At 44.6% G+C, this 22,243-nt stretch overlaps 1 protein-coding gene across 27 annotated transcripts in view; it reads left to right on the top strand.

The window, feature by feature from the left end:
• Bbs9 (Bardet-Biedl syndrome 9) overlaps window positions 1-22,243 on the top strand; it is a 425,044-nt gene that overhangs the window by 359,794 nt on the left and 43,007 nt on the right. For all 27 annotated transcript variants that reach the window (XM_039082282.2, XM_039082284.2, XM_063265362.1 and 24 more), the window contains one exon: window positions 2,731-2,953. In XM_039082282.2, the coding sequence (XP_038938210.1) occupies window positions 2,731-2,953 (223 nt within the window). The remainder of the gene's footprint in view (window positions 1-2,730; window positions 2,954-22,243) is intronic.

A 22,243-nucleotide genomic window follows, 5' to 3' on the forward strand; every position in this document is an offset into this window, starting at 1 on the left:
AATAAGATGCACACTCACGCCCGCCCTCTTCCCTCCCTTTTGTTCACACGTGCTTTTGTCTACTTAGGCAATACACGGGTCAGCCTTGAGGTTAAAGATACAGACGAGAACTAAAGCCCAAGGTAGCTTCACCAAAGCCGCGTCCTGTCTTCTCTTCTAGAAGTTTTAGCAGGAATTCCTCATATCAGTATTGCACCCCACTGTTGAAATGCATGGCAGATTATTAGTCTGAGTAAAGAATAAGAGTCTGTCATCTGCAGGTGGGTGCATGTGTGCTTTCCATGCTGGAAACTAACAGAGGCAGCAGCCGTGCACCAGGGAGGTGCTCGAACAGCTAGTCTTCCAGCTCCTCACTGGAAGTTCCTACTTCCTGAAATGTCTGTTTCATATTTTATTAGGCGGTTATGCTATCTGTTCAACCAAGTATTATCGCTTTCCACCATCTCTTACCTCATAAGGACAATCTTTTATTATTATATTTGAATTTATGCAGCAGCTTAGGCCCTCAAAATATTTTATTAGTGATCTGAGTATTGTCACCATATCTTATTATATTAAAGCACTATCTACACTAAATATCTTTACATTGTCTACTACTCCGGTGTGCGGTGAGACCTGTGAGAGTGGAACCTAAAAATGAAGCAAACTAAATTCATGTAAAGCCAACTTTATTCAGAGCAGGAGACAATTTATACTCGGAGGCACTGGTTAAGAGCCTTCCTAACACCTGGACCCTTCACTACCGCTCCTCGTGTTGTGGTGACCCTAACCGTGACCTTTTTATTGCTGCATCATAATTGCAGTTTTGCTCCTGTTATGAATTGGAGTGCAAATGTCTGATATGCAGGGTAAGTGATACACAACCCCCAAACGGGTCACAACCCGAAGGTTGAGAGCCACTGCCCTGAGGGTTAAGAACAGTCACACGAGTAATGGGTACAGCCACAAATCAAGCCCCACATCGCTGCCTGTTGGTATGGCATAGCAACAGCCAGTTGTAATGGACAACCTAAGGCAAATGCACCCCCTGCACCGGGGAGGGGAAACTGAGGTCACACGACTCTTGTCTTGTTTTATTGGAGTTAAGATACTCAGAATTCTCCTCACAAGACTCCATTCTTGGACCACGTTCCAACAATACGTGACATGGTTTTTTACTTGCCCCACACGTTGGCAGCAGGAAAAGAAATTTGTAGAAGTCATCCTGTGTTGAGTAAATACTGTCGACTTTTGTTTTCTGATAAGCTAATATAGTCTATCTATAAATACAGTGGCTTGCTTAAATGAGCAGTCTAAGTGACACAGAAGATCTTCTTTAATGCTGAAATGTCCACAGAGCATATAGCTGCTAAAGAATTCTGCAGGACTCATTCTTGCACTGCACAGGACGTGGTCAAAGGCCCCAAAAGCAATATAGAAAAATGTCCTCTCTGAGGAGGTTACTGAAGGCAATTTTAGATATTAGTCTACTGTAGATTTTCGCTAGTAGTAGAAAGATGTCTATATAGCAACCAGTGGTTTATTATGTTATAGTGATTTGGTACAAGAAGTGGTTTTAAAGATTTTTCAGGTCCTCTTGAAAGGATTCTCAGGTTCATTTTTCAAATTCCTAATTTTCCTGGTGGCATCTTTTACCTGGAGATAGAAATGGGTCAATGGAATGAAAGTCTTGGTTTATTGTGTATGGCAGTCAGCAGGAAGAGAGAGAGTCTGGACTTTGGTTTAAGAACCGACCGTATGTGCCTGGGAGGAAGACCGTGTCAGTGAGGAGGAGCCTGAGCTGTACAGTCATCGTGCAGCCAGAGCCAGCTCAGCTGCCCACAGAGCGGAGCTGACTGGAGGCCAGGGTTGTGGGTTCCCGGGAGACAGGAGGCAAGTGTGATGCCTTGAATGCCTTAGGCCCTCTGTCAGGAGGATCTTGTCAGTCATCCCTAAGATGCTTAGTGGGGGCCTTGATCGGCTCTTCCTGCCCTGCACCCTTTACTGGAACCTGCCTGGGCGGTCCCTTTGGGTTAGTACAGTGCGCTGCTGTCTTCTGTGCTGGTGCTGAGGTCCCCGGGCAGCAGTGATGGTCCTAGAATGGCAGCCTCGACATTTAAGGGTGACACCGCGTTTCCCCCAGTCTTTACTGGTGTAGCTCATGCAATTGCTCTGAAGAAAAGGGGGACGATGCCATTTCTTTGTGCCTTTTGGGTTTTTTATTTATTTTTGTTTTATTATTATTATTATTATTATTATTATTATTATTATTATTATTGTTGTTGTTGCCATGTGATACTGAAATAGAACTAGATAAACCCTCACAGTTTCCCAAATCACTCTGGAGACTAGCACTATCAGCTTTTGCCCACAGCCTCAAGACTTCGGCTCAAGCAGCTGAAGTGGCAGTATCTTCTCTCCATCCCAGGTGCCCCTGCCATAGCTAGGGGTTCCCTAAGGCCCAGATCCTCTCCTGCAGAATGTAAGGCAAAGGAAGGGACATTCCTGGTCCTTTGAGCCTCCAGATCATCAAACAGGCCCACACCGCAGATAGACCTTACTGCAGGTTACCCTATTCCTGGTACAGGACACAGCACCTCCCACACGCCAGCTCCTCCAGTTGCCTCAGTCCTTGGAGGAGGCTGTCCAGGCGAATCAGTAGCTCAGCACCTGGAGACCTTGTTAAAGCCTTGCTAACTGGCCTGCTGCCGTGCGTATGTATACAAATTCCAAACTGGCTTTTGCACGCAGGGCTGGGAAGAGACCGTGGATGCCGCCGTTGCCCACCTTTTGAAAACCTGCCTGTCGAAGAGTTCCAAGGAGCAGGCTTTGAACCTCAGCAGCCAGCTGAGCGTGCCCAAAGACACCAGCCGGCTGAAGAAGCACATCACTCTGCTGTGCGACAGACTGGCTAAAGGCGGGCGCCTCTGCGTGAGCACCGATGCTGCGGCCCCGCAGGCCATGGTAATGCCAGGTAAGAATCCTGCCGCCCTCCCCAAGGACGGTGCTCTTCCCATTAGGGAAATGCAGCTCCAGCTGCACGTGGGTTTGAATCTCATATTAAAGTGAAGATAGCCAAGAAAATTGCTTTCACGTTTCTCCCCCACATATCCTGTGGTAACCACATGGGTAAATATTCTCCGGGCATTTGCTTGCTAGGCATTTCTAGAATGGTATGTCTTCTCTTTTCCTTGTCTCTGTCCTCAAATATATGATCCATTTTGTTTTGCTTCTAACCAATAAAAAGGGGATTAGAGAATAAAAGTGTTTTTAAGGAAAAGTTTTACCAAATGTGATCTCAAGATACTGCATTTCATGAATGTAAATAACACGATACAAGGAATTAATGTGGTCCAGATGAGTTAGGTCCTGTCTGCTGTTTGCCCGGACTGTGATCTGAGGGAAAGGCCCAGGATCACAGAGGTGAGCAGAGGACCAAGGCACCTGTGGTCAAGGTGGGGAGAGCCCCAGCTGGCCCTTGTGGTCCTTCACTGAGGTCCAGACAGCTAAGCTTGCCTTGCCACAGTGTGGGTCCGAGTGGTCAGTCACACTGCACTTAGGCCCTTGGACGCTCCTAGGCCCGCTTCTCCTTCCAACCTTTCAATATCGGTTCGAGGAGCACGATCCCAGTGAAGTCACTATGCCCTGCAGCTGTGGCAGGGTTTTACTCAAGCAAGCGCCACAGACTGAGAGGTGACGAGACGCTCTCCTTCTTTCACTATGGCTTCTATCCACTGAGCTGATTTTCTGCTGTCGCCTTCTTTCCCTCTTAAGTCAGAATGCCCAAAAGAGGGAATTTGGGTGAAATCTTCAAAAGATAAACACGGAGGCTGTGTAACATTATCTGATAAGCCCAGGCTTCAGGGGCAGACAGACCAGTGTTTGGATCTTGCCTTTCGACTTAGCTGCTCCCTCACCCCGGCATTGGTTTCCAACCCTGCTGTCTTCCACTAGAACAGCAGTTCTCAACCTGGAGGTCATGACCCCTTTGGGAGTTGCATATCAGATATTTACATTATGATTCATAACAGTAGCAAGATTATAGTTGTGAAGTGGCGATGAAATAACTTTATGGTCGGGGGTCACCACATTGTGACGTTAAGGGTTGCAGCATTAGGAAGGATGAGACTTGCCGTGTGTGAAGCACTTAGCCTGCTTGGAGCACAGTTAGGGCTGCTATTGCAGGTAGGTATGCGCGCTCCTTCAGAGCCAGCTGTGTTCTCAGGATGCTGCGTTTGATTATTTGAAAAACATTTTTTTTAACATACTACATACAGAACCCAGCTTGTACTTCTGAAGAGTATTTGTTAGCTGGTCTGTTGTGGTTCTTTATGGGGTGGGGAGGGTGGTGCTTGGCGTCTTGTCCTTGTCACATCCTCTTGCTCTTCCTTTTGATCTCCAGTCTGTCCTCTGCCTGCCTTCAGAGGGGTATATTCCTAAGACAAGGCTCGGTGATGTGTGACCTGAAAGCTCTGTATTCTGACTGGCACAGAGAGTATGCACGTTCCCTCCATGTTTCACGGGAGAAGATGTGGGAGTTCTGGAAGGAGTGGGGAGGGGGCTCAGCTCACCTGACCTGGCAGTGTCTTCAGTCACCTGGGAGATGGGCTTCTGGGCATGTCTGTGCCAATTACCGTGATGTAGGAAGACTCACCTTAACTGTGTGCTGGACCCTTCCTGATGCCTGGACTGTGTAAAATGGGAAAGCAAGCCGAGTGTTAGTAATCATCTGTCTGTTTCTGGCCGTGAGCACAGTGTGACCCACTGTAGTGTCTGTCTGCCTCCTTTACTTCCCCACTATTACTGACTTTACTCTTGAACTCTGAGACAGAATAACCCTTCCTTCCTTCCTTCCTTCCTTCCTTCCTTCCTTCCTTCCTTCCTTCCTTCCTTCCTTCCTTTCTTACTTCCTTCCTTTCTTCCTAATGTTCACTTTGCCAGGACATTTTTATCACATCAGCAGCAACAGAAAGAAAGAAGAAAACAGTCTCCTGTCAGCTGAGGTGGTTGCCCAGGCCTTTCTGTGCACCCCAGTCTGAGTCTGGCTGGGAGCAGAAACCCAGAGTCCCCACTAGACACACTTACTGCAACTTGTGCCATTTTTCTGCAAGTAACTAAGCAACTGGGAAGTTGTGTGTATGTGTAGGGTTTGGAATATTTAACCTGTTAATGTAAAAACTCTGTATATGTGAGAGACAGAGGAAAGGGGACAAGCAGGAGGAAGAAATAGAGGCTGACAGGAAACACGTCTGTTCCCAGCCTAGGAGTGCTAGCCAGACGGATCCCTTCCTGCCCATCTGGCTGAGCACTTTTCCCCAGCTAAGTGGAAGTCGAGTGTGCTGGAGTCTGCTGTCAGTCATCCCATCCCTCTCACCTGCTGGTGGCCCTCCCTCCCCTGTGGGTCTAATTGCACCACGAGTAATTGTGAGCAGCTGTGCCCGCCCTGTCCTTCCTCATCACAGTGCTCACTGTCACCTGAAATCCTTTCCTCCCCCAATTCAGAATCGTCACACATTTCATTCCTACACTTAGCTCATTCTTGAGGGAGACAAGACATGGAGCGCTGTTGCCCTGTCACCACAGAAAGCAGAAGCAGGAGGAAGTCTAGCCCAGAGTTAACACCGTCTCTGGAAGTGTTAGGCATGGAACAGACATCCTGGCCAGCTGCACTGTGCTCTAGGCCACACAGACCACAGCAGTACTAACTTCTCACCTCAGGGATAAGCTGTTCTGCATGTGGGCTCCCCTCTTCAGCTTCTCACAGTCTCCTTCCTTGTCTGTGAGGACACAGTCTCCCAGGAAAGATTCACCATGCATGTTTGTGCTTACTGTTTGTCTCTATAGGTGGCATGATACTAACGTAATGGGAAAAGTAAGAGGTACCATGAGTTAGTTCTGCTTCCAGTCTTTAATTGTTCAGCTCACAACAGCAACATAGCTGTAAGAGCTGACCCGGTGTACAAGGGCACACTGGTGTGTTAGAAGAAACAAGGCTGCAGGGGAGTGTTAGAATATCAAGGACGCAGTGGAGTGCTGTCGAGTTGGTGAGGCTGCGGGGTGGGGGTGTTAGAATGGACTGGATTAATGAGCACACAGGCAGACACAAGCTTACTTTAAGGTTTAGATAAGAACTTAGGAATCATCTGGTTCACCTCCCTCACTTAACAGCTGAGGTAACCAGGGCCCGAGAAGTCGCTGACTAAGTGGTTGTATTAAAAGTCAGGAGTGTGTGTAATTTTACCATGCCCCATATTAAAGTGCAGATGGATAAACATCTCCGAATAGAAACCCTATGGTGTCTGCTAGCCTTGGGACTTTATGAGGCGGGCACTCTGGCCATGCCCTTTCAATTGCTGCAGTGAAGGCTGGGTGAGAGCACCTCCCTGGAGGCCACGGTCAGAAACTCTTCTGCTACTAGCAATTACATTATGACCTTTTAAAAAACCTCCTTTCATTGTTGAGAACATAATATAATTATATTATGTCTCCTTTTCTTTTCCTCCCTCCTAGCCCTCTAAGCCCTAAGCCTTGCTGTCTTACAAATTTATTACTTTTTTCACTAATTGGTGGTACAGTATGGAGTGTGTGTGTGTGTGTGTGTGTGTGTGCACGCACGCACTCGTGCAGTGGGTGTGTGAGTGTGTACGATATAATTGTATTATTTCCCCTTTCCATTTTCTCCCTCCACACCCTTCTTATATCCTTCCTTGTTCTCTTTCAAATTCATTGCCTCTTTTTTTTCATTAATTGTGCTTATGCACACACACACACACACACACACACACACTCCTAATTCCTAAGGACGCCTTCTTGGTCTATATAGTATTACTATATAGTATATAGTATATTTTCAGATCTGACCATTTGAGACTGGGTAACTAAGTGTTGTGTCTTCTCTAGGAAAGACTGTTTCTCCCGCTCTCAGCCTTCCTTAGTTGATGCAGCTCTTGGTATAGAGCTGAGGCTGTGATATTTCCTCCATCCACTGCAGCACGTCCATTGTGTCTCCTCACCTGGCTCATGTTTAAACAGCCATGCTCCCGAGACTTTATGGATATAGCTTCTAACATTACTAGGAGACACAGTCTCTCCTTGATCCTGGTTCTTCCTGTCTTTTTTCTTTTCTTTTCTTTTTTTTTTTTTTTTTTTTTTTTTTATCCGGAGCTGGGGACCGAACCCAGGGCCTTGCACTTGCTAGGCAAGCGCTCTACCACTGAGCCAAATCCCCAACCCCGTTCTTCCTGTCTTTCTGCCTGGGCTCCACAACTCTGTTTGCTGTAAAGAAAACTGAAAACCTGAAATTTTCTGGTAAATACATGGAACAGGAAAAGACCATATTGAATGACGTAACCCAGACCAAGAAAAAGAATTTGTCAAGTATTCTCCCTCATCTGGGACTCACAGACCCAGATCTTCAGAAGCCTGTGCTCGTCCTGCTGGCCTCCTTTGCCTCGGGCCTCTTCTGCTTGCCTTTGCCATCTCGTGTGCAGACTTCCACGTCACCCTTTCTGAGCAGATTCTCTGTAGGGCAGCAGTGCAAGCTTATGCTACCCTAACTGGATCCCTGGTCCCTGCATCTTCCTGGATGGACTTACATCTCATAGGAAGCTGACCTTCGTTAATGTATTCTAACTCAGTTCTATACATTCTGCTCCTACAGCAGGAAGACCACTGGATGGTGTGTTTGTTTTCTTTTTCATCAAATGTGAATGATTTAATGACCTAGCTGGTCTTCTTGTACAGGACTGTCATTTGCTTTGTCCCTGCCTGTGCGTGTGGCTGAGAGATTTGACTTCACTGCTTTGGGGAGAGAGAGAGAGAGAGAGAGAGAGAGAGAGAGAGAGAGAGAGAGAGAGATTTTCAAATATTCGAATGTATGTGTATATAGATGTAAACAGTCCATACAAGAATCAAACTAACACATATCGGGAACCTCATAAGCACAAAAGTTATTTTCCTCTTTTCTTTCATTTCTTTAAATGTCATCCTGTTCACCAGTGAACAGTGTGTTAAGCGACACTCTTTTTTTTTTTAAAGATTTATTTATTTATTTTATGTATGTGCTGTCTTCAGACACACCTAAGAGGGCATCAGATCTCACTACAGATGGTCATGAGCCACCATGTGGTTGCTGGGAATTGGTCTCTGGAAGAGCAGTCAGTGCTCTTAACCACTGAGCCATCTCTCCAGCTAGAATACACTTTTTTTTTTTTGTTTATTATTAACTTGAGTATTTCTTATATACATTTCGAGTGTTATTCCCTTTCCCAGTTTCCGGGCAAACATCCCCCTCCCCCCTCCCCTTCCTTATGGGTGTTCCCCTCCCCACCCTCCCCCCATTGCCGCCCTCCCCCCAACAGTCTAGTTCACTGGGGGTTCAGTCTTAGCAGGACCCAGGGCTTCCCCTTCCACTGGTGTTAAGCGACACTCTTAATATGGAAGCATGGCAGGCAAGTGTCATGGGTCCTGAAACAGGTTGCCAGAAAAACCTTGACCCAGACAAAGAGCTTGAAGATGGCCCAGGATTGGCAGCTGCCCCCAGGGAAAGCTTCAGGTGCTCACAGGGGCACGATGGGGCCAAAGCCTCAATGATCAACGAGGAAGAAGCTAAGTTAGCAAGGAAGGTCAGCCTTTCCCTGGACGGGGATCGGGGAATATAGTACTTGGAGATGTGATGTGGACCACACAGACAGCAGCAGTTTCTGCCCCTTTGTTCCATTAAGTGGATGGGAGAAAGCACAGGTGCAAATCTGCGTGCAGTAACCAGTGCGGCCTTCGTCCTTCCTGACAGAGAGTCGTCCTACGCTGGCGTCTTAAGCTGCAGTCAGTGCTGGAAGAGTTTAGTGCTGTGTTTGAGACTCCGGTTTCAGTTTAGTTCCCTGGACTTTCACAAGAATCCTGTCAAGACATCTGTGGTTTACTTTCATATGGTTAGCCTGGTTTAACTTATTGATCTTTTAAAAACATTTTACTTCATGTGTTTTGCCTACATGTTTGTCTGTGTACCATGAGTCTGACTGGTGTCCCTGAGCCAGAAGAGGTTGTCAGATCCCCAAGAAATGTGAGCTGCCATGTGGTTTCCGGGAATCAAACCTGGACCCTCTCGAAGAGCAGCCAGTGCTCTTAGCCACTGAGCCACCTGTCTAACTTCTAACTATTGGTCTTTGAATTTTTATAAGTTTGAAGCCTTGCATTAAGGGAATATAAATGAATTCCATATGGAAAGGGCTCCAAAAGAAATCATTGATCGACTTTTGAACCTTTTTTCTACATAGACTATTATACTTTTTTCATAGCTTTTTAAAAAAATATGGATTTTCAAAGTAGGAAAATTATCTGTGTAGTTTTTGTTTTCTCAACTTCTACATAGAGGTATAATGGTGCTTTATTATAGAACTTACAAAGTTAAAAGTAGCAGTACATGGAAAATGCTTAGCAAGAACCTGACACATTATAAATTCTCACTAAATATGGGATATTAATAAAATAATAATAACAAGAAGAGAGGAGGAAGAAGGAGAAGAAGGAGAAGAAGAAGAAGAAGAAGAAGAAGAAGAAGAAGAAGAAGAAGAAGAAGAAGAAGAAGAAGAAGAAGAAGAAGAAGAAGAAAGTCCCAAAGCTACTCAGAAGACTTTTACCAAAGGTCAACTATGACATTAAATGGTATCTCAGTTAGGGCTCATCCTGATAAAACACCATGACCAAAAGCAAAGCATCCTGGGAGAAATGAGCTTGCTTTAGGCAGCAGTCCATCAGCTCCTTGACCTGTGGGGTAGTGCCTGAACCAGGTCCCCTGGGTAGTTCACACACACACATGAACACTATGCATGTTAAATGGGTATGTATGCATTTATGCATATGCTCGTGAATACCAGAAGTCAACATTGAAATTGAATTGTCTTTCTCAATAACTGTTCATAATATTATTTTGAGATAGGGCCTCTTTGATGAACCTAAATCTCACCATTTGGACTAGCTAGTAATAATTAGTTTACAGGTCAGTTATGGCTTGATTTCCCCATGTTTTCTGACTCAAGCAAGTGGTCTCTTCAGCAATAGGTTCTTAAAGTCACATTCTGTGTAGGGAACCAAGAATGTTGGCAGTAATGTTTGGTTATCTATGGAAGTTTGCTGGCCAACTGTTCCAAATGTGTCTGTTCTTAACACTGGGTCTTCTATTTCTTAGTCTATGGCAGCTAATAGGAGCATTGTTGTCTTGTTATACAGAAGGTCTATTTAAACTCTATCAAAATATATATGAATATCTACTATATATGATAGATATATCATATATGATATCATGTATGTATCTACCCATCCATCCATATACCCACCCATCCACCCACCCACCCATCCATCCATCTAGCCATCCATCTACCCACCCATCCACCCACCCACCCATCCATCCATCCACCCACCCATCCATCCATCTGTCTATCCATCCATCTATCTATCTATCTATCTATCTATCTATCTATCTATCTATCTATCTATCTATCTTTCATGTATATGAAGCTATACAGTAGTAAGCTTCCTTATGAATTTTCTAAAGGTCTTTAGTGTTAAATATTCCTTCCTGTCCTCTGTCCTCTTTACTGCACAAACCAGGATGGCCTCAAAATTATAATCCTCCTACCTCGCCCAGGTTCAGCTTGTACCTATTGCTTTATGTCTCATGTATTTTTCTTGATATTATTTTATTATTAGTTATTGAATATTTACTTTAATAGTTACATACTTGGATCCTTTCTTGAAATATATAAACTGTTTCTGATAGCAGAATACTTAATTTGTTTAGTAATCTTGTAACTAACTGTATCATGTTGAAGCTTTCTGTGCATATGAGCTCCCTTAAAAGAGTGGATCTACTCATGTTACCTCCTTTCTTTAAAAGATTTAACAGTTTTGCTATCTACTGTGTTAAATCAAAAGTTCCAAAGTTAACCCATGTTATCCAGCCAGCCATATTCCCTGCATTTTTTGTCTTTAAGATTTTTTATTGAGTCTGAACTACTCAGCATTCTCTAAATACTCTGTACTTTTTCCAAGTTTCTTTGTTTTGGATTTTTTTTTGTATTTTATGTTCCCCTAAGTATATGGCTCTGAGCTATACTGGGGTTTTGAGGGCATAGCCGACATGCTCCAAGAGAAATTCCTGGGGCCTTCTTTCCTGTTATTCCCATCCCCTGGGGATATGACCATTCTAGTCCTTTCCACAGGCTCCTACTGTTTAATGTTTGTTCCATTTCTCATCCTTAGGTAGAAGGTCTTCAAAACTGTATTCTTCATCATCTTGGTACTTGATTTGAATCTTCACACAGATACATAGTTGGTATCTACAATATATTGTTAAAGTTTTAATTTTAAAATAATTACAGACCCACAGGAATATATGAAAATACTGTAAGTAATCGGATATGCCACTCACCCAGGGTTCTTTAGTGGAAGCATCTTAGACAACGATAGCATAACACCTAAACCAGGAAGTCATTGACCTTTCGTGGACTTTTAGAATGAATTAGGGGAGCTTTTCATTAGAAAGGGCAAGCCTGCTCCAGATTGGTACCCAGAAACCAGGCCTTTAGAAAGGATGGCAGTGGATGCTAAGAATCGGTGGGTAAGCTGGCTAAGGTTCAGATTACAGTGAGATTTGGATTGATTGGTGAGCAGCCATAGACAAAGAAACATGGAGGCTGGACGATAAAGACTGCACACCATGCTGATACGTGGCAGTGGGAGGTATTAAAGATGTAGGAGTTCCATGTGACCTATGAAGCAGTGTTTTAGAAATGTTAATTTGATGGTGGTATTCAGGATCATGGAGGTCTGAGATGTAAGACAGCACTTTAACCAAGGTTTAGGAATGCTGGTGGAAACAAAGTTTGTGAGAGAATTTTGTGGTATGTATAATGCGTTTTATTTCATTTACAACACACTTAAAATCACGAATGCCCGTACAAGAACAATACACGTGATGTGTAGACATGAGAAAGTTTACAAGTGAGATCGAGGCTGGAAGATGACTTCTGGCATTTTTGGTTCAGACCCTACCAGTGATAGCTCTCAACTGTTGAAGCTTTGAGGGATGGAAGTCAGAGGAAGTGGATAACACAGGCTTTGAGTCTTAGTCACCGAGCAATGATTAGATACAAGAGGACTGGTGAGAGCAGTGGATTTCAAGGGAGTAAAGAGGAGGAGGTGCCCGGAAGATCAAGGACAGCAGAGGAACAAGAGACCCTGAGTGGAGGGGACAGTGTAGGAAGGCCAGTGCAAAACAAGCTACAGTTAAGTTTTAAATTTTCATTATATTTTCTCTTTTAAAACTCTATTTGGGGACTGGAGAGATGGCTCAATGGTTAAGAGCACTGACTGTGGTTCTGAGTTCAATTCCCAGCAACCACATGGTGGCTCACAACCATCTGTAATGGGATCTGATGCCCTCTTCTGGTGTGTCTGCAGACAGTGACAGTGTACTCATATATAATAAATAAATCTAAAAAATTTATGTCTGAAGGTTACATGTTATAGCAAGGTGGGAATGCCAATATCTGGTGTTTATTTTCGATAAGAAGCCTTGGAGAGGTACAAGAAATGCTCTAGGAAACATGGAAGCTGAGTGGAGTTAACATTGGAGAACCCAGTGAGAACCCAAGTATACAACTGACAGATACAGAGATTGAAAGAAAGGAGAATGAGGGAAAATGCAGGGGTGTGTGTGTGTGTGTGTGTGTGTGTGTGTGTGTGTGTGTGTGTGTGTGTGTGTGTGTGAGTGTGTGTGTGTGTGTGAGTGTGTATGAGAGTGTGTATGAGTGTGTGTGTATGAGAGTGTGTATGAGTGTGCATGAGTGTGTGTATGAGTGTGAGTGTGTGTGAGAGTGTGTATGATTGTGCATGAGTGTGTATAAGTGTGTGTGAGTGTGTGTATGAGTGTGTGTGAGTGTGTGTGAGTGTGTATGAGAGTGTGTATGAGTGTGCATGAGTGTGTGTATAAGTGTGTGTGAGTGTGTGTGTATGAGTGTGTGTGTGTGTGTGTGTGTGTGTGTGTGTGTGTGTTGAAATCTCTGAAAGAGTAAGACTGGTAAATGGTGAAATTAGAAAGTAAAGGTGATTTGCAATAATCATGGAAATGGCAAGTTCAGCCAGGGGGCAATTGTGTAGTAGCTCGCTTTTCCTTCCTTCCTTCCTTTCTTTCTTTCTTTCTTTCTTTCTTTCTTTCAAACAATGTTTTTTAATCTGAAAAAGCTGAGGTGGCCCCTTGTTCTTAAGCAGTTCATTGTTACAGAATTGTCTTTAAAATGAAGTTATCTTGAATAAGTACAGGAAGCATTCAGTTATAAATAGTGTGCATTCTTCTCTGTCATAACGGAGTCTGTGAGGAGAGGAATGAAGGATTAGGGAGAATATTTGAGTCTAGGATTAGAGCTGGATTTGACAAGAGAAACAATTGGGAGGCACTGCAGAGGAAGGCCTACCCTCAAAGACCGGAGAAAACAGCATTATCCCAGTGTGTGCTTAGCAAACACTCGTTGATAGATGTGCTGGCCAGTAACTAATTACACTGTGGTGACCGAAGACCAGGTTCTTGGAAGAAGAGCCATTAATAGAAGAATAAAATCCCAGGGGTTGGGGGTTGGGGGTTGGGGGTTGGGGTTGGGGTTGGGGAATTTCTTTCCCTGCAGATGTTTACACTAATATGGCACTCAACACTCAGAAGATAGTTAGGAAGAACCCTGCCTCAATGCTGGGAGATAAACCGAAGACCTTAGAAAGGACATTACTGCTCTTAATTCTCACTCCTGTCGCGTGACCCTGTGAGCCCACATGTACAAGGGTCAACATGTAGAGCTTTCAGCCTCACCCAGCTGTACTGAGAGTTATCTTTCCTTTGGACCATTTCGATTGGAAATATTGCAATGGGATCCTAACTGTGTGCTGTTTTCGGTATCACTGAGAAGTACACAGCTGAGCCAAGCGGAAGGGTCCCTTAGTCACCCTCATGGAGGACCTTTTCTGGGGCTTTGTGTCATGTGAAAAATAACCATTCTCACATAGTTACTGATACTTGTGAGCATTTTCTAGTATAAGGGTGAAACTCGATATTTATTTCAACAGTTTCTGACAATAACAATTAAATTATGAAGGATTGCTACTGATTAACCAAAGACATGTAGCCCCTCCTCCAACCCAATTTTTAAAAATTGCATTTGTGTATCTTTACTTAGCACTTTACATCCTACACACGCCCCTCTTCCCTGTCACCCCCTCTCATAACCCTTCCCCACCCCCTTCTCCTCTGATTGGTCGGGGGCCCTCCTGGGTATCCCCCCACCCTGGCACTTCAGTTTTCTACAAGGCTAGGTGCTTCCTCTCCCACTGAGGCCAGACAAGGCAGCCCAGCTAGAACAGACAGGCAACAGCTTTTGGGATAGCGTCTGCTCCAGTTGTTCCGGACCCACATGAAGACCAGGCCACACATCTGCTATGTATGTGCGGGAGGCCTAGGTCCAGTCCATGTGTGCTCTTTGCCCCAACCCAGTTTTTATCCTCCGGGCTATCACCCATATCTGCTGTCGTGTCAGCGAACCTGTCCTCAGTGTCACACTGTGCTGGCTCCTCCTCAAATTTATAATAGAGACGTATCTTGTTTTCTTCCCTCACCTTTTACTCCTCACTCCTACCTTCTTTCTGAGGAATTACATTTTTAACCACAAGATAAATTGTCTCCCTCATCAATAGAAACTCATGAACAGTACTGAAAGGATACTCATTATTTTTTCATTTTCTTTTAGCTCTTTAGGATGGTTAGAGAAGTGATTTTAATCAAGCTGTTCTGGAACCAGGCACTTAGTAAGATAGTCATTAGTTTAGATGACACTGTTTTCTGTAACGAGCTGCTTCAATACAGGAAGCATTTGTATCCGTGAGGGCAGATCCAGGGACATGGCTCATGCCCTCTGCTTTCTCATTTTTAGTGCTGGCCTGACTAGAAACATGTTACTTCTGACACTGCCCAGCCATGACAGCAAGGGTGACGCTCTTTCAGAATCGTCGCGCTGGATGTAAGCAGTCCATGTTGCCAACCTTTTAAAACATCTTTCCATGATGAACTTTGAAAAGTTTTGAGTCTTTTCATTCCAACAAGTCACTGAATGGTCAAACTCTTCTGGGTTGCATGTAATATGGCTAACAGTTAAAATTTAAAACGAGCCCAAGTCTTCAGATTCTAACAGGTCTCAGCATATATAGATATCCCGCTCAGAAGGAAGCGTCTTTAAGCTGTGCGTCTCTCTCAACTGTGTCTTTTTAATTTATTTTTCGTCTTTGGAAGTTTCATCATCAGTGTAATGAATTTTAGTCTTTTCCCCCTGTTACATTGTCTCACCAACTATATATTTTTAACCTTCCCTTTTAGTTTGTTAAGTAATTTATTCTTATTTAATGCATCTCATTTGGCTTGGGTCTTTGTGCCCTGTAAGTCTGCTCTCTGAGCAGTGCTTCTGGGTCATGTGGAAAATGTTACCGAAAAGTTCTGTTGGTGCTTTTGGAAGCCGAGGTTTATGCTGACCCCGGCAGGACAGTTTTATTTAGCGCAGGTGTTTGCATGTTGGCACTACTAAGATATTTTTGGCATTTGTTAAAAATAGCCTTGGAAATAATTACAGTCACAGATAAGCAAAGGTGCCAGGCCCAGGTCCCAGCAATGGTAGCTGTAGGCAGAGACAGCAGCAGGTGCCGAGGGCTGGGGCGTGAGAAGGCAGATTGGTGTGTCATCCTCTGTATGGAGAGTGTCCTTGGTGGTCCTTACTGCATACTGTACACAAGGAGTGGAGTTGGTATCTTCTGCTTGAAGATTCAGTAAAATCCCTAATTGCAGTATTTTAAGAACCAAATGTATCAGTCTGTAGAAAAAAAAATCTAATCTTCTATCCTTCATATTTTACTTCCACTGGAAATGACATTCTATTCCAGGCCAAGACTGAGATAATAGGGTGAGACTTGTTGAGTGTCCACTGTACCCCAGGTATCTCTCTATGTACCTGAGTTCAATCAGCCCAGCACAGCCCCTGCCATCGAAGACTTTCCTTTCTGGAGGGGGCCTTCAACACCCAGGGCAATGACTCTCAGCATTGTGTACTGGAGAAAGTGCAATGGGGAAAGGTAAAAGGGGAGAGGTGGGCTTTCGCTCCTGTGCCTAGGACTTCCCTTCCCCTCTCTGTTCCTCCCTCGGTTAGGAAGAACTAGGGCTATTTAATCATTTGAAACAGATTCCTTATATGACTTTTTAAAATTACTGGGTCTCTATCGTTTTTTTTTTTTTTTCTGATCAAAGAATGTGTTTCAGTTTCCAGAAAAGGAGTCAGACTAATTATAAGGAATGTTTTCTAATTCATAAATATATTTGAAAAATATATGCAGTAATTATTAAACAACTTGTACCATAAAATGTTGAGAAGATCTTTTGACCTTACTATTATTTTAGTGCCGTGCTATCAGGCACAACCGGATGCTGCTCTCTCTTGCCAAAGCTGCCGAGACTGACGCCACTGGGGGTCGAGCCTTGTTACCTACTACTTCATCTCTATGATCAAACACAACTGGAACACAGAAGTTGCCTAACAGTGCTTAGAATTGGCTTGAGTGACATTGTATCTATCTCCTCTTCCTCCTTCCCATGTGACGTAGTTCTCTTCCCTTCCCTCCTCCCTCCCCCAGGCCACCCACTTTGTCTTCCCCTGTCCGACTCTGGCCTACTGGTTCTACTCCTGAACCTTATGGAACGCTCCCCTAGACTCCATGTCAGTTTCTAGCTCTGAACTAATCTTTGGCTTTCTTGGCTCTACTCTGGAACTAGAAGTTGTACAAATTAATGGTTAAACTGACCCTGTTTCACCTCCTTTCATGAAATGTACTTCTCTGATAATCAGAATATTACTCACCATATTCTAGTTATTTTCAATCTCATTTAGAGCAAAATTGTTCTCCATTGTTTGCTCAAGTTGACTTTTTCCTTAATCCATGCAGAAGACTTCCATTCATCGAATCTGTGAAGTGCAAGTCAGGCCACACACACTCCACTCCTATCCGTTTACTTCAAAATTACCCTGTGAATACACTCACTTTTGCCCTTCACAGACTTGTAAATACACCATCATCTTCATGTGCTGGACATTGGTGGTTAGTGAAGAGAGGCTTCCTGTCCTTACAGCGTGTCTATTCGTGTTGAAAAGTCAGATAGTATGCCGTTACCCAGCTCGGGAGCAGAGTTGTGGATTGTATGACGTTTGCAAGGCTCATGGCAAGTCCTTCAGTGGATATAAGGAGCAATTCCTGGTGTAGCTCTGCTGACAAACTGTCTTCCTCTCTAAAACCAAGCCATGGAGGAGTGTAGCTTTCGATCACTCCAGTCCTTCAGCAGCATCAGGCTGGAATCCTGTCTCCTTGCTCCTCCGTTTCTCCTTCTCCTTCATATAGACTCTTTCTTGATGCTCGAGAAAGAGTTAGCAGAAAGGTAAATCATGTGCTTTTCCTTCTATTCTGAGACAAAGAATTTATGTGCTAACTATCCAAACAAACAAACAAAAGACAGAAAGCCACCAAGTCCTCGCCAATGGGACCAGCATGATTTGATGCACGCTTTAAGAAAGTACTGTGCCTGCAGTGTGGGGATAAAGAGCTGGGTCTGCAATGAGACAGCTGGATCTATTGCAGAAGCGTAGATGAGAGGCCATGTGACTGGGTGCATGGCAGAAGAGATACAAATAGACTGTCTGAGGAATCCTTCAGAGGCTGGAGTACACAGGCCTCAGCCTGTGATGGGCCTGTTTGCTGTGAGGTAGATGAGAGTCAGAGATGGCTTTTGACTTAGTTATGAACTGGCGGTCAGCATTGCTGGTTGGAAGGAGGGGTCCATGAGCAGTGTGGGGTAAGTGGATTGGGGGTGCAGAATCTCAGTTTGGCTGTGCGTCATCTGAGAGGCATGACTGTACCTCTGGGGGCGGGGGGTGTCAGGACTGGATCTCCGGAGAGGAGTCCGAGCTGCACTGGACTGTCAGGACATGGGACCTGCTCATGGGTTCAGTGCTGGATGTGTTCCCTTCAGTGGGGAGAGCAGAGAGAAGGGGGCTGAGCTAAGCCAAAAGGCCTTCCAACATCTACAGGTCAGGTAGAAGGAAGGGCAGGAGCCAACATCGGAAATCAAGGAGAAGCAGCCAAGCAATGAGAAAGAGGAAAACTGACAGAGTAGCCACATGGAAGCGAAGGAACGCAGGCTCCCAGGGCTGGCAGATGGAGCGCGGCCAGAGGCACAGGCAAGGGTGGCATGTATGACCTGAGATCCTCATACATCCCTAACATGGCTTCTGTACGTTCATCCTCTAACGTGCTTACAAGAAGTACAGTTTACGTGCATCATCGTAAACTAGTTTGTGGTATATAGAAATAGCAAATTTAAGAGCCGTGTGACCCAAATGAGCCCCTCCACCTTAGGCGTCCTTCAGAGGGACACAGGGTAGAGTCGTCCTCCTCTCCTACCCAGGCATTTTGCTTTTATCCTTTTCCATCCCCTTCTGTTTCCACGGTGGGGAATAAAGTCTAGGCCTTGAGCATTTGGGCCTCCTCCTCCTCCTTTTGACGTTTTAGCTCGGCTAGAGAGCTGTGTTCACTCCTTCCTAGCTTGAGTCTCTGCTACTATAGCCAAGGAAACAAAGAAACGATACAGTGTGACTCACATGACTTACACTGCTGAACTGTGGGTCAGAACAGTGAGGGGTGGTTCCCTTCCTCATAAAAGGAGGATGTGGTGGGGAGGTAGTAGCCGGAATGAAGATGCTGTGTGAACAGCAGACACCGTTGGCCATTGCTGTTCTCCATGCTGAAGTAACCACACTGATACTCAGGTACAATATGAGGTAGAGACTGCAAGCTTGGGTTGGTAGCCGTCCAGACCAGGGAACCAGCAGTGCAGGTGAAGATGAGAAGATGACAGGGAACTGTCTTAGGAGACAAAGTCTGTAAGGGTTAGTGGTTACTAAAGAAGAAGGTTGAGGAACAGAGACCTCGAGGAGAGCTCCCGATGGCTGGTCCCAGTTGGCTACGCACCATTCATAGAAGGGTCATCCTTGAAAAATGACTAACTTCAAAGGAGAGAGAAGATGAGTTCGCCGAGTTCGCCAGTATCTGTGTTGGCCTGAGTGTTTGTCTCGTGTCTGCCTTAACTGTAGGGATCCTTTCCCAATGACTGCTCACTGCTTTGCTGTTTGTTCAAACTCCTGGCAATTTAATAATGTTAGTGATTTCATATGATCCAACCCAATGCTTGCCGTCAGCGTTTCACAGTGGTTCTTCCCACTACCTCTCTAATTGTCGTGTGCTATAAACGAGGGTGTAAAAATCTATGTTCAGTGTAAACAATCGATATGTTTGTTTACACAACTGATGACACTTGGCTGCGTTTGGTGGCATGGCCTTCTACGTATTGAGTTACCATTGCCACTAAAGGATTTCCTTGAGAACAGCTTAATTATGGGCTCAGGTCACTGTCTATAGAAACCCATTAGAGAACACAGCAGCAAGGATGAGCAGTTCATTAACAAAAAGCAAATGATACCCTCTAGTATCCTAGTCTAATGTGTTCAGTAAATGTAGCTATTTCCTAGCTCCAGTTGTGAAGCCCCCAGTGCTCGTTACGGTAAACGGCGTTCAGCTGGACCTCGAGTAATGCACACCGGGTGGTGAGCCAGTGACAGTTGTTTCCACTCAGAAAAGCTGCTTCTTGTGTGTTTTTTTTCCCCCTTAGAACATTATTAAGTATCATCTAAGCTTGTGTCTTTAATAGAATCTGATAGTCTTCCTTTTACTGTTTCTCAAATTAGCCTCATAGATTTCAGCATTGGAAAATCAGAATTTTATTTTCCCAGCTGCTTAAATGTAATATATTAGAAGACAGGGGGACTGTCCTGAGATTTTATAGCCTAAATAAATCTATTTTAAAGGTGTGCTGGTCAGAGGCCAGGTGGCATAATGGGATGACATATGAGCTATTCACATTTGAAGGCCTGGCACTAAATTTCTCTTGGGATGCCAGGAAAATGACTTTAGAGGTGTCAATTTGCTGGAGTCCTTGGTGGGCATCTGAGAACATCAGAGAAGTGCTGTAATGTCTAATATAATGTATCCTCTGTAAATTATATTGCCACGTTAGCCACCTAAGGTACAAAAGGGCAGTTTGAATGACTTTAGGAGGCATTCCAAAACCTTGTTTTAATGAGTAATGAGACTTACAAGCCCGTCTACAAGAAGGTCCAGAGGCTCTCGTGAAGGGCTGGGGGTTGGAATTCAAGCTGCTCTGTTTCTCTAATCTTTATCTGGCTCATCAGGTATGCAGCGAGCATTTACTTAAGGCTGCTTTTCCTGAGCCCCTGTCATCTCAGGCATGGCTTTTATAACAAGACCCAATACCTTGCCTCTCTCTCCTTGGCTGTAGGTCTCCTATAAATGCCAATAATAATATTTCACAGAGGTATTATGAGGAACTTATTAGTACTCCAAAAATGCTATGGTAACTTACCTTGAAGACTTGTAAACTCATCTCCCAGGCCCCAGGTGTTTGATGGCACTGTGACCAGGAGAGCCTTCCCTGCTTCTCATTAGCATTCGCTGTCTGACTAGATTTCTAATTACCTAAAAGACGATCGTTCATTCATTCATATTTAACATCTGAGTCAAAGATTGCCTTATTGTAGGCTAGCCAGAACTCTTCCTGAATTTGGAGAAGTAAATGCTCAAAGGTAGTGTTAGACTCTGAATTTTTATGTTTTTTAATCCACATTTTTGTGTGTGCATATGTGTGTATGTATGTGTATGCATGTGTGTATGTGTATGTGTATGTATATGTGTGTATGTGTATGTATGTGTGTGTATGTGTGTATGTGTGTGTATATGTGTGTATGTATGTGTGTATGCATGTATATATGTGTGTATGTATGTGTGTATGTATATGTGTATGTATGTATGTGTATATGTGTGTATGTATGTCTGTATGCATGTATATATGTGTGTATGTATGTATGTATGTATGTATGTATGTATATTTGTATGCCATGACACTCATGAGAGGAGAACTCTCAAGAGTCACTTCTTTCCTTCCATGATGGGGTCCCAAGGTCTTAGACTTGGCAGCCGGTGCCTGTGTCCACTGAGCCATCCGGATGGCTCCAGATTTACCTCTCACATCCTTCCACTCATGTAACCCCATTCCCTTTTCTCCTAGCCCCATGCCTCTGAACAAGTGCTCTGATTAGTAGCCTATTGCCAGAGAAGGCTCTAGGAGACAAAGCAGTGATGGCAGATCACAGTACTGCCACTCGGCTGGGCAGTGTTGGCTCTGCCCCCAGTCTGAAATGTACTGTAGGGTCAGCCTTTCCGAAGCAGCCTTTCTGTTATCAGCCTTGACTGATAACGTTCCAAGCAGTTTTGGGATCTTTCCACAGGGAGGAAGGATCTCTTCATCGACTGCAGGATTCTGAAAGGCAAGTGGTCTCACACTTGGCCTTTGTACCTCAGGCTTTACTTTCCCTTTCTCTGTCACCGTTCCAACATCTCATGTGAAGGAATGAGAATCAGTGAAAAACCCCTGGGCCCCAATGTGCCGGGTTCTAGGCTGGTGCCGGTGGCCGATTGCTTTGCCGAATTGAGGCAAGCTGTGGATGCAATGACTTATTAACCAGAGAAGTGATTGGGGGTAAAATAGATCATTGTCATCGTCATCGTATCGTCATCGTCACTTTGACTTGAAGATTAAATTACTGTATAATTCCCTAGTGAGTACTTACCGGTAAACAAATGGTGAAGGAGAGACAAACACTTGGCCTTAGTAAAGCATCCATCCTAGCGGGGAAAGGAAATGGTGGGAAACAGCAGACATGATGAACTGAGGTACAGCAAGCCCAGAAATGTGTCGCCACCTTGCAGGCGGCTGAGGGAGAGCTGAGAAGCCAGTCAGTGAAGATGTGCATGGGAGGTGAGACTGGAAAGATGGACTGAGGCAAAGGCATGCCAGGTAAGTGTGGGGGTGGGGTAGACAGTCTAGACATAGGCTGAAGCGCAGCCAGACGTCAAGGAGAGAGGAAAGGAAGCCAGTGCTAGGACTGCTGGTAGAAGGTGGGCGGGTCTCAGTCCAGGTGGAGGGGACAGTACTGGGAAGAGCCAGTGTGCACACTCCAGGCCACTGTGAGCGGATCCTCAGCGTGGCGAAGAGCACATTATA

The sequence above is a fragment of the Rattus norvegicus genome, chromosome 8, assembly GCF_036323735.1.
Source record: "Rattus norvegicus strain BN/NHsdMcwi chromosome 8, GRCr8, whole genome shotgun sequence".
NCBI classification, from domain to species: domain Eukaryota; kingdom Metazoa; phylum Chordata; class Mammalia; order Rodentia; family Muridae; genus Rattus; species Rattus norvegicus.